The sequence below is a fragment of the Scardinius erythrophthalmus genome (assembly GCF_964197995.2).
Source record: "Scardinius erythrophthalmus genome assembly, chromosome: 1".
Classification (NCBI taxonomy): Eukaryota; Metazoa; Chordata; class Actinopteri; order Cypriniformes; family Leuciscidae; genus Scardinius; species Scardinius erythrophthalmus.
In genome coordinates, this window is record NC_138221.1 from 50,790,390 (window position 1) to 50,810,923 (window position 20,534).

The 20,534-nt window shown below is 37.6% G+C and overlaps 2 protein-coding genes across 2 annotated transcripts; both read left to right on the forward strand.

Moving 5' to 3' along the window:
- Nucleotides 1-979: 979 nt before the first annotated feature.
- On the forward strand, nucleotides 980-6,972 carry LOC308691699 (uncharacterized protein). The gene is made up of 5 exons (XM_081367194.1): nucleotides 980-1,194; nucleotides 3,760-4,096; nucleotides 4,580-4,875; nucleotides 5,135-5,267; nucleotides 6,333-6,972. Exons 2-5 carry the CDS (start codon nucleotides 3,832-3,834, stop codon nucleotides 6,347-6,349), a joined length of 711 nt encoding a protein of 236 aa, XP_081223320.1. The 5' UTR covers nucleotides 980-1,194; nucleotides 3,760-3,831; the 3' UTR covers nucleotides 6,350-6,972.
- Nucleotides 6,973-15,540: 8,568 nt separating this feature from the next.
- LOC308691526 (uncharacterized protein) lies at nucleotides 15,541-19,916 on the forward strand. The gene is made up of 2 exons (XM_081366860.1): nucleotides 15,541-15,835; nucleotides 17,858-19,916. The coding sequence occupies exons 1-2, from the start codon at nucleotides 15,646-15,648 to the stop codon at nucleotides 18,682-18,684; spliced, it is 1,017 nt and encodes a 338-aa protein (XP_081222986.1). The 5' UTR covers nucleotides 15,541-15,645; the 3' UTR covers nucleotides 18,685-19,916.
- The last annotated feature ends 618 nt before the right edge of the window (nucleotides 19,917-20,534 follow it).

A 20,534-nucleotide genomic window follows, 5' to 3' on the forward strand; every position in this document is an offset into this window, starting at 1 on the left:
TAGCTTGTTCAAATGTGTTTGATTAGGGCTGGAGCTAAACTGCAGGAAAGTGGAGCACTAGGGCCAGATTTGAGAACCCCTGAAATACGGGTTGTGAACGCTTGTGTTTCAGTGTTTGGCCACATGTTGGCGCTGACATATAAAAAGTGGTGGCGGGGGGATTTTCGTGACTCGAATCATGTTACTCTCCCCCTCAGAGTGAACTAATCAGTTTAAATGTTACATTTTCACAGCCAAATGCCCAATACACTTTCACATACACAATCTTTGATCATATTACAAATGAGAAAATCATTATAATGCAGTTAAAGATAAACGAGGAACAGCCGATTTTACATCCCGAGTCGTTAATTTGTCACGTGACAGAATGAACCCATCACGCTTCTATCGGTTAATTAATAAGTGGCAAAATAACTCGTGTCTGGAGTGGGAGGGTGTCCGCTTACGGCGACTTTCCAGTTTTATGGACGTTTATCTTTGAAATAAAAAGATATAAATAAAAAAAATTGTAGCCATTTACGCCTGCGTGTGGCGATGTGCGTTGCGAGCTTGTCGTTAAATCATTAGGCCTAAACTCAACCTATTCTTTATAGGCATACATTCTAATACGTATCCTTTAATAAAATACTTATCCTTTATATTATTTTTTTAACAGATCCACTGACAGTCTCTAAAAGCAGAGATTATGCATCATAATCAAATTACAACAAGGCAGATCTGCCTTTTTCCTTTTTTTGTCAGTGTATGACTGCGAAAACAACCTAGGCCTGCTGATGTAACGATGTAACTCAAGAAGAATCATGTGTATGTCTGAATGATTTTATTCAGTCGACTCAAAAAGATTTGAGTCACTGGGATAAATCAAAACCCACACCACTATCCAGAGGTTCTCTACAAGTAAACCACCAAAAAGAAAAAAAGAAAGAAAAACGCGCACGCATACACAGAGTCGAGCACGCGCACACAGGTTCATGCAGATAGAAGAGAAGACCGAGAGACTAGAGTCATACAGGCACAGGATCATATGCAGACAGATCACCCCACGTTTTTATACTAAAACGAAGCAGCTTTGTACAGCGTAAATCAACACCTTTTTTAAATCTTAATCTGAAACTTTCTTATGCCTAATGCTTATTTAAATTCAAAATGAGAAGGATTGTATTGATTTTGGAATTTGTTTTGCATTAGATCAAGGTGAGTAAGTTATACTTTCGATCTGCATGCTGCTGTGGTTTATTACTGGCATTTTGATTCTCGCATCAGTCTTTATCGGGTCCTGTGGGTGTGTCACTTTTCTTATGCCATCTGTCACCATTATTCTCTTTTAATTATGAGATATATAATACATTGAACATCGAAATATATAGGCTATATATAGCCATTTGGCATTCGTGCAGAAGACGCGTGGCTGCGTGTCCCGTGTGTGTCTGTTGTGTGCTCATCTCTAGACAGAAACCTCTTTCTATTTCAAAGAGTGAGACAGATGAAAGGCAAAGGGGAAAGTCGTTCATGTGGGATTGATGGATTATTCCATTGATTTTAGCGTCATGTTAAACGGCCGCATGGTGTACAAGTCAGTTGCAGTGTTTATTTAGTAGCCTATGTATCTGTCATAAATCATAAAATGTTTTTTTTTTTTATATATAGTTGCAGATATGGGTGTGTCATTTGATGCTCTTTGTTTTCTCACAGACATTGATACGTCCGATGCTCGCGTGGACTTTAAAGTAATCAATATTTGAATTATCTGAATGTAATGAATATGATTCGGGGTTTTTTTTTTTTTTTTTAGGATCTTGATTTCTGGGATCTTGGGTGTGACAGAGTGCTAGTTTTTGGAGACCTTACATTCAATGTGTTGTGTAGTTTTAGGTAATCCAGCATTGATCGTTAGCCTGCTGTTCACAAAAATCATTCACATCTGTATATGATGAGGTGAGGATAGCACGCGAATAAAGCTGGTTGTGGTGGCTTTATTTTTCATTTCTCAGGACAGATTCTGCTGTGAGGGAGATTCATTGTAGGCAGGTAAACAGGTGCAGAGCCCCAAGACCAGTTGACTTGAAAAAAAATGAAGCCACCCTGCTAAAATCATGGAGTAAAGAATATAGTGATTTTGATTAGATATTATTTTCTTCAAATGCTTTTTACCAGCAACTTAATGTAGGTTTAATGTTGGTGAGATCTTAAAGGTTTTGTAAACGGTCCTGTTCCAGCTTAATATGCAGCAACAACAAGATTTTCTCCCCTTAAAAATAATGTAGACACTGTAGCTCTATAGCACATCAAATCGTTGATCTGTATGTTTTAGAAACCAAAATAATCACGTTGGTTCAAACTGTGAGTTTGGGGCGTGACAATCTGTCTTTCAAACCAGTACGTAGGAGACAAGGGTAGTGTTTGGGAAACTGGTTTGAAAACACAGTGTAAATTGCCAGTAAACCCTTTAAGCAGGTAGACAGGGGTACAAGGTTTGAGGTCTGTAAGACGTCGGTAAGTCTCTAATGCTCACCAAGGCTGCATGTATTTGATCAAAAATACAGTAAAAACAGTAATATTGTGATTACAATTTAAAATAACTGTTTTCTATTTGAAAATATTTTAAAATATAATTTATTCCTGCGATATCAAAGCTGAATTTTCAGCATCATTTCTTCAGTCTTCAGTGTCACATGATCCTTCAGAAATCATTTTAATATGCTGACAAATGTTGAAAGCAATTGTGCTGCTTTTTGTGGAAACCCTGAAATCTTTTTTTCAGGATTGTTTGATGAATAGAAAGTTTAAAAGAACAGCAATTAGTTGAAATTGATTTTTTTTGTATCATGATAAATGTCTTTACTGTCACATTTGATCAATTTAATGTGTCCTTGCTGAATAAAAATATACATTTCTTAAAGGTGCTCTAAGCGATGTCACGTGTTTTTTAGGCCAAACATTTTTTTGTCACATACATCAAACATCTCCTCACTATCCGCTAGCTGCCTGTCCCCTGAACACACTGTAAAAAAACGCGTCTCTGTAGACAGTCCAGGCTCCACAAACGGCAAAAAAACAAACTGGCCCAGCCTGGACCACGAAACAATAACAAAAAGTGTTCCAGCCAATAACCGACAAGAATGATTTGTGGGTGGGGGTTGGGGGGTTAGTGCGCGTGCACATGAAGGAAATTCATGGGGAGTGGAGGAGAGAGAAGCATGAAGAGGGAAGTTAGCTAGAGGAGAGATGTCCTAGACAACGACTAACGGTAAAAATGTATATTCTTGAGAATTTTTATATGGCCGACACACGACCAAAGAGACGGCGTTCCGATGAACAAATAACAAAGAAGTGGGAAAAGGAGAAGGAACGTGCAAAGTCCTGAATTTCCGTCGGAAAAGCGTTCAAAAGGTGGTGAGAACTCCGCCGGCAGAAGGGCTTCCAATTCGAAATTCAGGTAGCTCTGTTTTTGCTGGACAGGTGGGTAAATCCAGTTTGGTTTTTCTAAATGGTTCATGACTGTTGCAGAAAGCACGGAAGGGAGGGGGAGGGGACGGGATGAGGAGTCGAGCTAGCCTCCGTTTTGTTTGACAATACTTTGAACGTCAACAATTAGTGACGTCACCCAACATCGCTTAGAGCACCTTTAATGACCCCAGTCTTTTGAATGGTAGTGTTCATTATTGACTTCATAATATACTGTAAGTGGCATGTGAATGAGCATTATATAATTTTTGTGATGCCTTATATGTTTTCATTTATTTTACTTTTACCCAACAGTTCTAAACAATTCAGAATCCGGACATAGAAGCTTGATTTTACCACAAATAAGTTGTCATAAACATCTTGGAAATGGATTTGAATGCTGACGCCAGCATTCCCACTGCTGCCCCTGGTGCAGAGGTGGAAGAACAGCAACAGCAACAATCGGAGCAAGAGACCAGTCAGCAACCAGGCACAGAGTCAGACCTCACCGCCATCTCCTCTCAGCCAATAAAAACTGAGCAGCAAGATCCAGCCCCCGCAACAACACCCACTCCTGCTGTAGACTCCGCCCTCTCTCAGGATGCCCCACCCCAAGATCACCTGACAGTCATTGACGAGAAGATGGAAATAAGTAAAAAACCATTTAATTAAAAAATATGTTATAGTCTTGCATTTTGCATTTTGTTTGTTTATTAAATAGTTTTACGATCTATAATTACCTTGGGGGGGGGGGGGGCTTAGTCCCACTGTGATGTACAAGCTGTCCCTTCTGTCTTTGATGACCTTTCAGCATTTTTTTTCTCAATTTCCTTGAGTGTTAAGCTTAGATTAGATTAGACCAGATGTCAGAAGGACATGATTTAGAGCCTCACTCTACTTTCACTCCCTTTTCTTCTCAGGATTTGTATCCTCCCCCACTCTCTTCTCTTGTCTGTTTTTCTCAGCAAGTAGATGAGTCAGATGCAGCTGTCTACCAATAAAATCTGAGACGTTTGTGCCTTTGGAAACAAATGGAAGAATCACTTCTTTTAAAATGGACAGGCTGAAATGCAGGCTTATGTATCCGTCCAATGTCTCACGTGTTTCTTTCTCTCGCCATCACACCATCACACAGGTAATGGTGTTTGCCCGGCTCCCATCGACAGTTGTCCCACCGCTGCCTCTCCTCCTCGTCTGCAGCATGTCAAACCCAACCACGCACATGCAAACGGGCGCGCCAGGTTGAGCAGCCGCTCCGGGTCACTGAGTTACGCGGGGTCACCTCGACCATCGCTCACCCGACAGCCCAGCGCAGCCACTGATTCTGGAGGAGACGGATCCAAACCCAACGATTATCTCATATGGGCTATTCTGGCCTGCCTCTGCCCTGTCTGGCCCATCAACATCGTCGGCTTGACCTTCTCAGTGATGGTGTGTGTGCTTGTGTGTTGGTGGGGTGGGATGTCTGGATACAGTTTCTGTCGAGTAAGGAGGGATTGCGATTTCACTTGTGTATGCAAGAATCTGCAGCTCGGAAAGTGACTTTTTTGACATTGGAGAGTAAACTGAAAACAGTTCTGACTGGCAAAGAAACTGTATCTTGCATAACTCTTTCTTATGATAATGGAATTATTTATTCTACTTGTATATCTTTTCCTCCTGTTCATTCAACTTCTCTTTCCAATCTCAGTCTCGTAACAGTCTGCAGCAGGGCAATGTGGATGGCGCACGCCGTCTTGGCCGGAATGCAAAGGTCCTGTCCATCGTGTCGCTGGTGGGTGGGATAGTCATCATTATTGTTACTATCGTCATCAACTGGGGTGGTGAGTATCCTTCCCATGAGCCCAGAGCATGTGAAACTGAATGTAAGCCTAGAGCTGACTTTGTGATTTGGGTCAATGTCAGACTGACTTTAGCTCGTGAGGATTTGAATTAGATCTGATTACAGGTAAGTTTGATCGTGGGCCTGTTGTTAATGGATCTAAGTTTGTTGAGACCATTTCAGGGACCAGATTAAAAAAATCTGTTGAAATATACTTGTTCAAATGTTTGGGGTTGGAAAGATTTTTAATGTTTTGAAAGAAGTCTCATGTTCACCAAGGCTGCATTTACAGCAAAAATTTACCAGCAAAAACAGAAAAATTGTGAAATATTATCACAGTTTAAAAGAACTGTTTTCTATTTAAATATATTTTAAGATGTAATTTATTCCTGTGATGTAAAGCTGTATTTTCAGCATCATTACTCCAGTCTTCAGTGTCACACGATCCTTCCGAAATCATTATGATATGCTGATTTTCTGCTCAAGAAACATTTCTTATTATCAATGATGAAAACAGTTGTGCTGCTTAATATATTTGTGGATTTTTTTTAAGATTCTTTGATGAATAGAATCTTTTGTAACATTATAAATCTCAGTTTTGATCAATTTAATGCCTCCTTCCTGAATAAAAGCATTAAGTTCTTTCTTTCAACAAAATAAAACTGACCCCAAACTCTTGAACGGTAGTGTATATAACTTTGTATCCTGTTTTATTTTAAAGATGTTGAAAATCCATCTACTGTACAACTGCATATATTTATGCTTTAATTAAAATGCTAAAGAACAGAAACATCACAAGCTGACTTTGTTGTAACAGTTTAAAGTTATTGAAATATATAATAAATAAAAGTCATTGCAATCAATTCATAATATTTTTATAAAGCAATCTTGTTTGTCTGTAGTAGACTCAAGAGGTTTAAGAGTTTGAGCGACATTTTTATATTTGAATTCTTATTGAGTTGTAATTGTATCATCATCATCATCATCATCATCATCATCATCATCGTCGTAATTTTGTTTGAATTCACTTTGCTTCACTCTTTGAACACCTCTTCTTCTCTTTCAGTAATACTTAAGACCTGACGGCCATCACAACACTCGGGATGAAGTAAAATTCATGACTAAACTTCACACCCAACAACCAGTACATGATGAGCATTTTCTTCTTCCATGTGTCATTCATCTTTCTACATCTGAATGCTCCTGAATGCTTTTTCACCTGTTTTATACTCTGTCTGAAGACTCTAAAGCTGGATGTTACCTTTATCTTCTACCATGCCAGAACTTTCAGAAACAACACACTCAGCGGGATCACGAGTGAAGTGGCAAGGCATGCATATTTGTTTTGTTTTTATTTTCAACAAAGGACTCCTCGTTTCAGATGATGTCATTAAGGAGACCACAAAGATGATCTCATTTCATTCGCCGCGCACCCCTTGAGGATTTGAGGGAGGAAAAGAATCAGAGGGAATTGCTGGAGAGGATTTGTTGTTTGTTTTTTGGACAAAGATTAGAAGTCTTTTAGGCACAAGTTCAGCTTAGTACCCCCTGTTTGCTCAGAAGTGAAAAGCTCAGATTAAAATGTAATCGATTGTATAAATCAGCAGATGCCTTCTGTATTGGCATCCATCAACTGTTTTTTTTTTTTTTTATCGGACACAATGATTGTCTCAAAGGAAAGGAATGAAACAATGTGGAAGAACAGCACAGTCGCCTCTCTATTTTTAGTTCTCTCTTTCTGTTCTTAATATTCACACAGTGTATTAAGATGCAGGTTAATGCACATAAACAAAAAAATGATGTATCAGAGAATCTGATACGGCGGAGGGAGAGGTGAAGAGAAAGTGGGAGGGATCGAGACCAAGCTGCAGTCTTTTGTTTCCCACAGATGGAAGGATGGAGAGAGAAGAGAGGAGGGGGGCGGTGGCTTCAGATGAAAAGATACCCCAGAGATGGGGAGATGTAGGGAATGCAGTAGTGTTGAGAGGGATCCTAGCTGCCTCTGATTGGCTGCTTGCTTGCGTGTGTGTGTGTGTGTGTGTGTGAGGAAGCCAATATCGTAACGCTTGCCAACATGCCCTCCCCTCTTCCTTGCAGCTATGCTCGGCCAGATCCTTCAAGGCAAGCAGAATACGAACCATTGATTTATTATTGTGTTTTATCAGTATGAGGCAAAATGATGATGCTCATGTTTTTACACCGTAATGTTTACAATAGAATCAGACTCTTTCAGCACATTCAGCAGGAACGCTAGGATGTTTTGATCATGACGAATCGTTTTACACAGCCCAAAACTGTTTGCTTGGTGGAATGATTTGTGTTGCTCAACATAATGATACCCGATTCATTCCTAGTTAGGCCACACCGACTGTGCCAAAATTCAGATGCTGCCAAGACTCCAGCTTAGGTGGGCATGTGGGAAATAAGAGCATGAATGCATTTTTAAGAAGGCATATATATATGCAGGGATGCACCAATATTAAAATTTTAGTACATACCAATAATCTGATAATTGGCGGATAGTTGATATGTGGCTAATTTTCTAATTCTATACAATTTTATCGAAATTAAATAAAGAATAAAACGCTAAAAATACATTTAGGCTCAACAAAAAAATTGTGCTTAAAATGAATACTCAAGGTTACATTTAAGAAATGTTTTTTTTTATTATTCAAGATTAACTTTAAGTGGGATGACAAAGTTAATCTAAATGTATCTAAATAATCTAAAAGCGAGAACCTTTTCATCTGACCAAAAAATTTCCAATATTGACCAACTAATAAAAAACTGATAAATTACATTTTAAAACAGAGGAAATTAGCATGCACAATTAAATACTCAATATCAGCCAACAAATTTCCAATATTGACTGACCGATTATATACAACGACTGATAAATCTAAAAACCGAAAAACTAAATATTGACTAACTGATCAAATTAAACATGAACAACTTATAAATATAAAAACCGAGAAAATATGCATGCACAATTAAGATTCAAAATCATCCAAATAAAAAGAAAAATCTAATATTGACTGACTGATCAATGTAATTACTACCAAACGATAACAGATACGATACCCAATTATTGTGCATCCCTACATATTTAGAGTTCTTTTACAGATGATATCACAAATCCCTCATTTTCATGGTTTCAGGTCTCTTGCATGCAGAATGCGATTCTGTTTCATGGATGTCAACAGCTTTTTGACAGAGATGGGGAGCACTTGTTAAGTCTCTGAAATCAAGTATTACTATTTTTTTACAAGGCAAAACCTATGCTAGCACTTTGTAAATGTTCTGTATCTAATGCAAATTACTCAGTATCACAAGCAGTATGATGTCGATAAGCATGCTGACTCAGTTTGGGTAGTGAGAGGCCTCCATTTTGGGGTCTCGCAGTGGGCTTGGCTTGCGTCAACATAAGCAGCTACAGTTGTCTTTTTGATACATTTCAATTTGCGGCCACGTCACATCCCCACCACTCAAATAGGAATGACCGTAGCATGCACATTTGATCCAGCTGCGTGCAGTCAGTGAATGCCAGCTCGACTTTTGTTCTCTTGAATTGTTCTGCTCAGCTATTTGTATTTAACCTGCTTACAATCCATGTTTGTATATATATATATATATATATGTGTGTGTGTATGTATATATGTGTCTGTACATATTTGTACCGCTTCCAATTGCATCTGGTAATCTGAATCTCTTTGATGGACATGGACAGTGTTCGTAATGCAACTCTTGACTGTTAACACTGCAGTGCTTTCACAAATTTTCTCACTCTTGAGTATTTTTATTGGTATGTATTTTGAAATCAGCCCATTTGTTTTCTATATGCCATTTGTGCTTTGCTGAAACTTTGACCTTATACAAGCATGTTTGCTTACTGATTACAGATTGCCTGTGCTGCATAATATAATTCTGAGACAAATGTTTCAAGACAACAGCCGAGTCCAATTCTCTGGGTTACAAGTTCTACCTGCTGTTCTGTATTTTGGTGTGAAGAATAAATCCGTTATCTGTGTTTATTAAACATTCCCTTACAAATTCATCAGCATTTTGGTGAAAGCACTCGTGCTACTCAAGGTTCCTCTGTGACATGAAATGATTTGAGAGGCATTATGATATCTATTGTTGCAAATATAATCCTGATTTTGTGCAGATTTGCCTGTGCATGCCTTAATGAATTGCTTTGGAACAATAATATGTGATGTACGCTGTATCTGAACCGAAGCGTTTGATAGATCTTGCAGTATTGATCCTTATTCTGCTCTGTACCAACACTGATTATGCATCAATGAGTCCAGTGAATAAACTGTCCCTCATTATGCCACTCCTCTGTCATTATAAATACATTTGAGACTCCGTGTGCCTGTTGTTGGATCACACACTCTTTCCCTTTCCGCTGTTTCCTTGCTCCCTCTATACCGCATATGTCTCCAGGACGTTACAGTTTCCAGGGCAACGGTTGTTAGGCGAGGAGGACAGTGAGGGGCCGGGGTGCAGCAGGATGGAGGGAGAAAGAGAGTGTGCGCTCAGACTTCACTGGTGTGTTTAAAAATCTATCTCATTTGAATTTTATAGCAGCATGCATTATTAAAAGGCTCTGGAGGACAGGAGACGGCGAGAGAAAGTGTGTGTGTGTGAGTGAGTCAGGTTAATGGGAGCTGCAGAGACAGACTGGTTTAGACAGTGAAATGGGATATTTTTGTGCAACAGACAGAAAAAGGAGGGGCTGATCGAATACATGCTTTCTGAAAAGAGGACAAATGAACAAGAAGAAACGGCAGAGACTCTAACAAAGCATAAGGACATGTTTTAGCCAACATGCTTGGCATATAGCCTATATGTTTTGTGTAACTGAGCATAATAAGAAAATCAAGTAATATGTTGAAAAGTGAATCATAATGCAGCCAGACAGAGGGAAGGGTGAGCCAGGGGCAAAAAAACATTTTACAAATATTTGAATTTTCTATTTTTCAAAGAATCCTGAAAATCCTGTATCTGTTTCCATGAAATAAGCGGCACAACTGTGATAAACATTGATAATAACAAGAAATGAGCATCAAATCATCAGTAGAATGATTTCTGAAGGATCATGTGACACAGTAATGATGCTGAAAATTCAGCTTTGACATCACATGACTGTTTTAAAATATATTACAATAAAAAACAGTTTTTTAAAATTGTAATTATATTTTACAATATTTTTTTTAAATAAATGCAGCCTTGGTGAGCATAAGAGACTTCCAAAAACATAAAAAAATCTAAATCTTAATGAATGACTCCAAACTTTTGAACGGTAATAACCAGCATTATTTTCATTATTTTACCTCAGAGCCCACATGTAAAGCTTGAGATTTGCTAAATGGATCCCTGCTGCTAACAAATAGGCAAGAAGGCTTAAATGAACAGTTAATTTAAATGTACCTAATGCAAATAAACTAGTCCCTTACTTCCAAATGCGTCTTCAGGGACTGAGAGAGGCCAGTGAAGGTTAAATGTCACAAAGAAAAGAGAGTGGAGACGACGAGATGTAGTGCACACTTAACCTTGTGGGATTTAATTACACAATCTAATCAAATAACATAATTGCTAAATCTGATCTAAGTGGGAAAGGTTGTGTCTCTGTCTGCTTGGCAAGCCTCTTGTTTGACTGTGATGGTAATAGCACTTGAGAACGCGATAAGGATGGGAGTAAAATCCATGAGATTCCCAATTGAGGTCCTTAAAAGACGTTAAAAAAAAACTATATTACATAGAAAAACACCCTTTCCCATAATTCCTTTAATCATCATCTTTCGCTACTAATGTTTTTACTACATTGTTTCTGTCACTAAATGTACCAGATTCCATGACACTCGAGGCCTGGTGTCATTGTGAAGTTCAGGACCTCTGAAATGAAAACTGAAAAGACAGAGACTTCTGTGTGTCCTTGTGAGCCAGAGCCAGACTACAAACTCTTTCACAGGCAGACAGCGGCAGACATGTTTTAGATAAGGGCTACTGCGCTCAGAACCTAATTAATAACTGAGACAGAAAGATGTGATTACATGCATTGCAATCAGCCATCTTATGATTACAGACTAAGCCATTAAATGGACAGAAACATCTGTTCCTCTGAGACTGATGAAGTTTGCCTATAATTAAACTAATGTGTTACTTGAAGGCTTAACTAAGTAAGCAATATTCCAGGATCATGAAAGTTTAGAAAGTAACTGCTCAGGCATGAATATATCCAATTTTCAGAAGAGTAATTAATCTAAATTTAATTGCAAAAATACTTGACCGGATTTTACTTGAATGATAGTGAGTGAACAACATGAAAAGCCATTGTAAAAATTTTCAGAATTACTATAGGCATTGTTTAGTTTTAAACATCTATTAAAACAGGATAAAATATAGCTGCAATAGTGAAGACAGGCACACCACCTTCCAGCTGGCTTTAGGAAAACTGTGCATGGCGGGCAATATGCGCTTAAAGCGGGTAAATATAAAAGTCGTAACATCATAAATTATAAGTCGTTTGGATATGCCACATTTACTGCAGAAGCTGGTGCCACTATGACCACGAACCACAACAGCCACATCCATGAGATCATTTAAATTTAGATGAATTTCATGTCATACATGTATGTCTAGGAGGAGTACTTAAAATGCCTGATTTTTAAAGAAACACACATTCAAACCAAAATAGATGAGTTCCTGTTGGTCGAAGCTAATAAGTGTCAGTTAGAAACTTGTCCGGCTCGGTAAGGACAATACATATACAGAGTTTGGTGACTGTAGGTAAAACTAACCCCCACTTTTGTCAGAAGATCCTCCATGCCTGTTTCTAAGGCTTTGCCCATGTCTACTGGCCGACAGTAGACGTATGTGTCCAGCAATTTGAAGCACAAGAGTCTCAAGAACACTCAAAAAGAATATTAAAGTTTGACGCGTTGCCATGGCAACAGCATTTAAGATATCACAAATCCTTTCAAAGTTTTGCATTTGCTGTGTCTTGACATTGTTCTGACGAAGTTATCGGGTAAAAATAAGAGGGTGTAGGGCTGAGCAAAAATGGGCAGAACTCTTTACTGCCCTAGTACTTCAAAAAGCCTTTTAAAGGTGTACATGTGAATTAAACGTGGCACAATGGCCTTCATCATCACAGTATGCTAATGCCTATCTAGTACAAGGGATTTCATCAATGCTGAGTGAGGACTGTTGGGACACTCCAGGCACAGGATGGTTCTGTCGGGAGAGACAGAGTCATTTACACCTCAATGACACGTCTGTACCATTTGCTTCACAGGACATACAGTACTGTAGATGCTTTCAACTACATACTGTTTATTTACTAGTGTGTTCTAGTATGTAACTATGCCATGATTGGTCACATCTGACAGCTTATAAGCTGAAATGAATGGTGGTGAACTTAATAGAGACATTAAAGTATCATAATGTACAAACTAGGTACTATTGGTTGAACATGCATTGAGGAGAATATGTTAATGTTCCCCCTCTTGATCACCACACATTTGCCTCATCTTTTGGTTTCCTGTCGTTTGGTTTGGTGTTGGTATTCCACTCATGTTTAACAATGCTTTGCTCAGGGTATAAGAAGGAAAGGTAACTGTTGATCTAGGAGATAGGCTTTAACCCCGCCACTCCCGCACATCGGTGCGTAACCTCACACTAGGAGAAAAGCTTTTACGGCCTCTTCTGCACGACAGTGCTTTATTTGTTACAACTAAGTTTCTATACAGTATGTTGTTCCATTCTACTGTCTTAAACATGTAACTTAATAAATAACTTTGCCTGCTTTAAAGGCTTTGAGAATCTTTCCTTTTATCACTGATTACGTTGAAAGCTAAAGTGATTATAACTTTCATTGTCTAAACGTTCAAGTTAAATCCTACGTTTTCCTATCAGTTCTAAGAAAGACTTTTAACTTTAAAGAATAAGAGGTTAAAGAATAACAACAACTTTAATGGAGTCAGATTAATCATATTTGAGTCAGATAAATATTTGAATTACACACATCATCCTTCAACTGCCTTTTGTTCAGATTATTGGTTCAAAATAGCAGCGTAAGTTTCAAGCCTTACAAGGGTAATTTCAAAACATTTTTGAAGTGATACACTTCCTGCTGCTCCTCCATCGCCCTCCTTCAATGAACATACAGCTAAAGTTTTATCAAAATTAGTCAATGTATGTAGAAGTTATAACATGCCTCCTGTTTCCCTTTTCTCGCCATAGATTCATTTTTAAAAAATCCGCTCGCAATTTAACATCCTCAATATTTTGGCAATATTCTGTTGAGTTTGGTGGCGATTTGATAAATCCCCTTGGAAAAGTATTTCAAATTCCAAATTTCAAATGATGTATTTTGGCGTACTGTTTTTCACATTCTAGGGAAGTATTTGATTCAGGATGCAGCACAAGTGTTTTTCAAACAACCCATAATAGCCGACTTCCTGTAGGGCTGGCGTTTGACTATGAGTGCTACATTTTTTCAACTTTATAAGATCTATAAGCGTGTGAATTTTGGTTACTGTATGTGAAAAGGAGTGCGCTATACGGAGCCCCTCAAAAATGACCACATAAAAGAGTGTGCCACAGAGCCCCCCTCCCCCAGGACCCCCCAATGTCAACTTGTACTAGGCCCCTAAAAGTGCTTGAGAGTTTGAAAAGAAAAAAAGAAAAGAATAATCTTGTAGGAAAACAATAGGGCCCTGCGCAGGGCCCCTTGGGCCTGGGCCCTAACAAAAAAGGAAGTGCAGTACATGATTAGCTAACCGTACCTATGGTTCAAAGTTGTTGCTAAGTAACGGTGTATGGATGAAGGTGTTTTTAGATTATGTCCAGTCATCTGAATGAAATAAGGGTCACTGACAGACAATAAACATACAAATATCTTAAAACAATAAATTGAGTAATTACAATAATAATCATATATTTCCTTACAAAAAATGTATATATATATATATATATATATATATATATATATATACATACATATATATATATATATATATATATATATATATATATACATATATATATATATATATATATATATATATATACAAACCTGGTATTGAGAAATACTTTGAGATTTGATATTATCCAGGGCTGTGAATATGTCTACCCGTGAATATGCTACAGCAGTGGTTCCCAACCTTTTATTGTCTGAGACCCCCTTTTTCCCAAGAAAATATTTTAGGGCCACCCCCCCCCCCCCCCCCCTTCACATTTAATGATATTATCGCTCTTGTTGGCTAGCAGCAAGGATGACAAAATATGTTGTTTTCAAGCAAACGGTAGGCTATGTTTATTATAGGCCTAACCAGATATGTTTATGCACAAATAATAGCCTATAGCCTAATATTGAAAATACAATAACAAAAACATCAGTGGGCCATTTGTAATTTAAAAACGTAAGCCTAAGAGTAGCCTATAAATTGGCCCTATTTGAATCGCAATAAAAAAATATCAGTATTCACACTGGTGTGTAGGTAAAAAAAAAAAAGAATGAATAGCCTATATAGGCTATTACAAAATTACTGCTGTCTGGGACCCCAATACTTGCATGTTATTTGTGAGGCTTTATCAATAAGTGTGAGGATCTGCTGGTCGTGAGTAATTTGGTCAATGGTGGAGAGATCTTTAACAGGGTAAGACATCTTTATCATCCTCAAGGGTCAGTTTGGCCCATTTGTATTTGTTTTTTAAGGCTGTCATGGTTAAAATCCCATTTTTGGTCAGCCAGGCCAGGGAATGGATCAAATTAGCTAATGTAATATGATCGTTCTCCTTAAAGCATGCATTCCTTTTTTTTTTGCGCTATAGCGATCGTTAATAAACATGCGTTTGTTAACAGAATAATGCGTCTTTTGGAGCCGGAATTACTTCTCTGTGTTTGGCTATGACGAGTCACGCAGGTCAAGTCTGTCTATGGGTCAAGTACCACTACTCCGCAGCGGCGGCGATCCGAACCAGTGTTAAATAGTCCCAATATAAACACTTATTATAGGTGTGTACCATAGTGATTCAGAATAAGACAAAAACACGGTTTGGAAGATGGATTCATAATGAACTCGTTCATTATATACATTTTGTAAATTTTTAACATAGAAGAAGTTACGGACGACTTGAATGCTCATTACTCAAAACTTTTCAAAATATGACGCGACCCCCCAGAGAGCTCGCCGAGACCCCCTTGTCCGACCCCCCTGTTGGGAACCACTGTGCTACAGTACAGTAGGTGGCAGTAATTTACCTCTAGAGTCAGCGTATATAGCTAAAACAAGAGAAGAAAAAGCAAGTGTACTGAGTTGCTTTTATTCGAGTGTTTTATCGAATTTGTTTTCTTTTTATACTTCGGTAAAATGTCAAGACTAGATAAGTTACATTCTAACCTGATGAAGCGAATGTCAATTGTCATTCGTGAGATTTGGGTGGAGGTGGAAGCGACGGTGAATGACTATCAAAAGGAAGCAGCCCAAACACGATCAGAAAACGCGAAGCTGAAACAACAGCTGAGTGATGTGCTGAGGAGGAATCAGGCGCTTTTAAACGGTAAATTCACTCTTAAACAACCCAGTCTGGGCGCATTTTCCCGTCAACGGCATTTTAATAGTGAAACTGACTGACAGAGAAGCGTAGACGCCATTTATTTACCACTAAGTTTCTGTCACCTCACTGGCAGCCCTTCTCGTATCCAGCAATTACAATCATACAACAATAATATCATTTTAACATAGTCTGTTGAATGGATATTCAGTTCATTGAGGATAATAACACATTTATAAAAAGAGAAAGATGGAGGATAGAGAGAGTGACAGTGGCCACACGGAGAGGAAATATAGGAAAGATGTTATGCAAACTTGACTAGTCCAGCACTACCATGTTAATTGATCTTTTTTACTGATTTAAAAAATTTGTTTGCATTATTAAGTTATCGGTTATTTAATGTCAGTTTGTGGACGTGAATGTATCAATGCAGGTAAAAATATAGGAATTTGCAATCCATACAATAAAATGATTAATTATGATGATGTTGTATTTTGATTGTTAGATACCACAAGACCAGTGAGGTGAGAGAGTGGAAAAGAGTTTTTTTTTTTTTTTAGATAAATAATGAATAGAGTAACAGTCACACAAATCAGGTATGTACAGGTATAAACAACTGAATTCAAACACACATTTGCTGAACATATACACTACATTTCAAATATTCAGGGTTAGCCTATTAAATTGTTTTTTATAGAAATTCATACTTTTATTCAACACAAACACATTCAATTAGGTAAAAGTGACAATTAAGATGTTTGTAGTTACAAAAAAATATGTATTTCAAATAAATGTTCTTGTTCTTTTCAACTTTATTCATCAAAAATCCTGAAAAAAGTGTTAAGCAGCACAACTGTTGTCAACATAGATAACAATAAGAAATGTTTCTTGAGCATCAAATCAGCGTATTAGAGTGATTTCTGAAGGATCATGTGACACTGAAGACTGGAGTAATGATGCTGAAAATTCAGCTTTGATATCACAGGAATAAATGACATTTTAGAATATATTACAGTATAAAACAATAATTTTTCACTGTATATTTAACATGATTACTGTTTTTACTGTATTTTTGATCAAATAAAGGCAGCTGTGGTAAGCATAAGACACTCATTTCAAAAACATAAAGATTACGACCCCTAACTATTGATTAACCAATAAAAATTCCTGTGTGTGCAAGTACACCAAATACATGGTTGTATGTTGTATTAGACATTTAGGCCACACCGCTTTTCTTATTTTTGATACCCTCATGTCACGATTTGATACATATCACAATACTGAACTCACAATACAATATTATTGTGATACTCTCCAAGACATTTGGTTATAGGTAAACAAAAAATGTACTGTTGATTAAAATGATAAATTTGGTATTAAATTGGGGGTGTAATAAATGAATAGGCTTGGTGCTCGTAACCCATTGGTGACACCAGAATAAAAAATACAGTTGAAAATACAGAATTATTTAAGACGAATATGCTTGCTCTGTCACTGACTAGATATATTTAAAATAATGTTGGCCACTTTTTACTGGTAACAGAAGACATTTGGCATTATCAGGACCCACAAACATTCCCCCATTGCATTATTTTCCATTATATATAGTAGACTAGTTTAAACTTAAACATTTTTTTTTCATGCACAGTAATTTTCATTTTGCGTGACCTATACACAATACATCTTGTCACTATCCACGATACATATTGTTGCATTTTTGTATTGCGATATATTGTGAAATGTAATTCCTCAGTAGCAGTTTTAACTTTGACACCAAGCAGTCTGTCAAACAGGTTTCAATTGAATAAAACGTTCAGCCATTACAAATATTTGGTTCCACACCCAAAAAGGTCACTCTCTACATCCTCATGTTGCTTAGAACTGATATACTTATGTTTGTATGCATTTCATGAATATAATAATAATGACCCTAGCTTCTCTTAAAATGACCAATACTGCAACTAATAACTGAAGTAAGGACTATCAGAGAATGCTGTTTTTTCATCCTTTCTTGCTTTCACCAAACAGGACAAGTCCACTATGTCTCTCCTGATGAAGCCTCACCCAAAGAATTGGCATCACGTGGGTACACGTCTCCAGTCGAATCAGAAGACCTAGAGGATCAGCAAACGGAGGCCGATGAGCAGAGTCAAGATTCACCTGGTGAACTGAAGCCTCGCATACTAGATGCCGTTTCATCCTGTAAGACAGAGGCAGAGGACAGGGAGTCGGCGCATCAAAAAAATGCAGGTGAGCAACGACTCTTTCCTCAGTTCGACAGCTCGAGTACGGATGAGACGTGGGATGTGACTTTGCCCACTGTTTCAACACCGAGGATTAAGATTGAGCCCGAGGACACCATCATCACAATAACATCTTCAGTCACTACCACCCCTGCCCATGCCGGTCCGTGTCAAGACTCAGAGCCCGCTCACCAGCTGAGAACAGCCAGTGACACTTCAACCACGTTGAGGAGACTGCAGCGAAAGGATCGCCTTCGCGCACGATTCACCAAACCTAGGAGGGCATCAGCGAAAGATCAGGATCATGAAGGGCCCTATAAGTGTAATAAATGTGGAAGGCAGTTGAAGGACTTTGCAAAGCTGCAGCTCCACAAGAAATTACACGATAGATCCTTCATCTGTCACTGGTGCGGCAGAAACTTCTCCAAGTTTGACTACCTTCGGATGCATATGCGCACACACACCGGAGAACGGCCTTACCGCTGCAACTGGTGCTCAAAGACCTTCAGCCAGAGCGGGAACATGAGGAGACATGAGCGCACGTGCCAGAGATTCAATGAAGAACCAGCAGCTCATACGCTAGAAGACGACCAACAGCTGTCCGCCGAGTGACGAGTGCATCATTGTTGACAGATCCTCGAGAAAGAACGCCGCATTGTGACAGATTTATTGGGATATTTATTATTTTAAGGATATTAGAAGCTTCCATGTTGCATAAAAAATACAGAAGGCCGATATGCTGTTTGACTAACGTTTTTATGACCTTTCCAGTTAATATGTGTGCACAAATGTCTCCAGTAAGCCAAGAAACGCTCTAAGAATGACTTCGCTTTTCCCCTTTGAGGAAGACCACTTTGTGTTTTGTACAGAGTACCATGAGTTACCATACTTCCAGACTGATGTTGACTATTATAAATACTCCACAGAGAGCAGTATCTAGCCTGAAATATTTTTAGGCAGTGCATAACTATAAAAATGTATATTCACTAGAAAGGAATTGATTTTAATATTTTATTAATTTCCATTATTTTTCCAGGCCTAAGCTGTGTATCTACACATCACGATTTTAAAAATTCAAGGTTTTCAGTGACTGCGGGAATCACTGAGAGGACAAGTTAAATATAAAATAGCATATTAGGAAATGAATCAGTGTGGTAGACTGAACAGAAACATTTACTTAAACTGCAAAATTGTCAGAAAAAAATCATGTAATTTGAGAAGATCGTGACTGTCAAACACTTGAATAAACTAGATGAAATGTAATTTGACATCTCAGTTCTTGTATCTGAGGAACATGTTAATGTGGCCATTTTGAGGATACTGTATGTGTGCATAACTAGGGATGCGGTTAATGATGCCTTATCTTGGAAATATTTTACATGTCATTTAGCACATATTGTTTTATTTAAACATGTCAGTTCAAGCACTGAATCACCAGTTACTAACACTGCAAGAAATGCATTTTTAATGATTATTTTACTGGTAATATGATAATTATGCCGTAATTATGTCATAAATGTCCTATAATCGTCTATCTACTGCATTTAGCCTTGTTTTTTCTTTGTATGTTAGTGTCTTCAGTTTTTATTGGTACTCTATTTGTATTGTTTCTTCAGTTCATGTTTCATTGTCCTGTCTTTCTGTCCCTGTGTAGTAGGCTATACCCCAGATTTCTCCCAGGCTCAATGAGCTCATCTTCCATAATTTTGCACAAATTAAATAATTTATGCAAATGGCCCACCAATGTAAATTTCATGTAAACAGTTAACCATGTAGATATCATAGTTACTAGAGTAATTGTCACTATTGCAAAACTGTATTAAATTAATGTTCTTCAAACGGTGCAAGAAGCTTTCAGAATATTTCTGTAAAAATATTTTGACTGCAGTAGTGACTAATACCAAGTTACCTCAGGTTTAAAGCATTTTTTACAGTCTATGGTTGAAAGCAGTAACGATAATCCCATGATGGTTCATTTTTGCAGGGCTGTCATCGGGAGTGAAAACCTGGATACATTGTCTTGGGTTGGGCCCTGTGATGATGGGACCCCACTAAGGCTCTCTCTCTCTCTACTCATTTTAAGGAATATTCTTAATTTTTTTAAATTAATTGTGAAGATAATCTGTGGAGGTTCATCTCACGCAGTAGCATCACCAACACAGCTAGCTCAATTAAAATACTTTTAAACAAAGTTTTTTTTTTTTTTTGGTAAAATGTAGATTCATAAAAAAGACAAAGAAAGAAAAATACGCAATGACTAGGGACACATTTCTTAACTATATATATATATATATATATATATATATATATATATATATATATAAATAAATTTAGGTATTAAAAATATTGCTAGAAATATATGTATATTCAATCTGGAAAATTATTTTCATCCTTACTTTCTATTAAGGTGAAATTTTATAATTTTATTTACCCACCATAGATGTATAAACCATGTTTCTTTT

Excerpts from the sequence above, each read along its gene's own strand:
- LOC308691526 (XM_081366860.1), top strand. The coding sequence starts at position 15,646 with ATGTCAAGACTAGATAAGTTACATTCTAACCTGATGAAGCGAATGTCA. Across the intron at positions 15,836-17,857 it reads GAATCAGGCGCTTTTAAACG|GACAAGTCCACTATGTCTCT; the intron begins GTAAATTCACTC and ends TTCACCAAACAG.
- LOC308691699 (XM_081367194.1), top strand. The coding sequence starts at position 3,832 with ATGGATTTGAATGCTGACGCCAGCATTCCCACTGCTGCCCCTGGTGCA. Across the intron at positions 4,097-4,579 it reads TGACGAGAAGATGGAAATAA|GTAATGGTGTTTGCCCGGCT; the intron begins GTAAAAAACCAT and ends ACCATCACACAG. Across the intron at positions 4,876-5,134 it reads GCTTGACCTTCTCAGTGATG|TCTCGTAACAGTCTGCAGCA; the intron begins GTGTGTGTGCTT and ends TTCCAATCTCAG.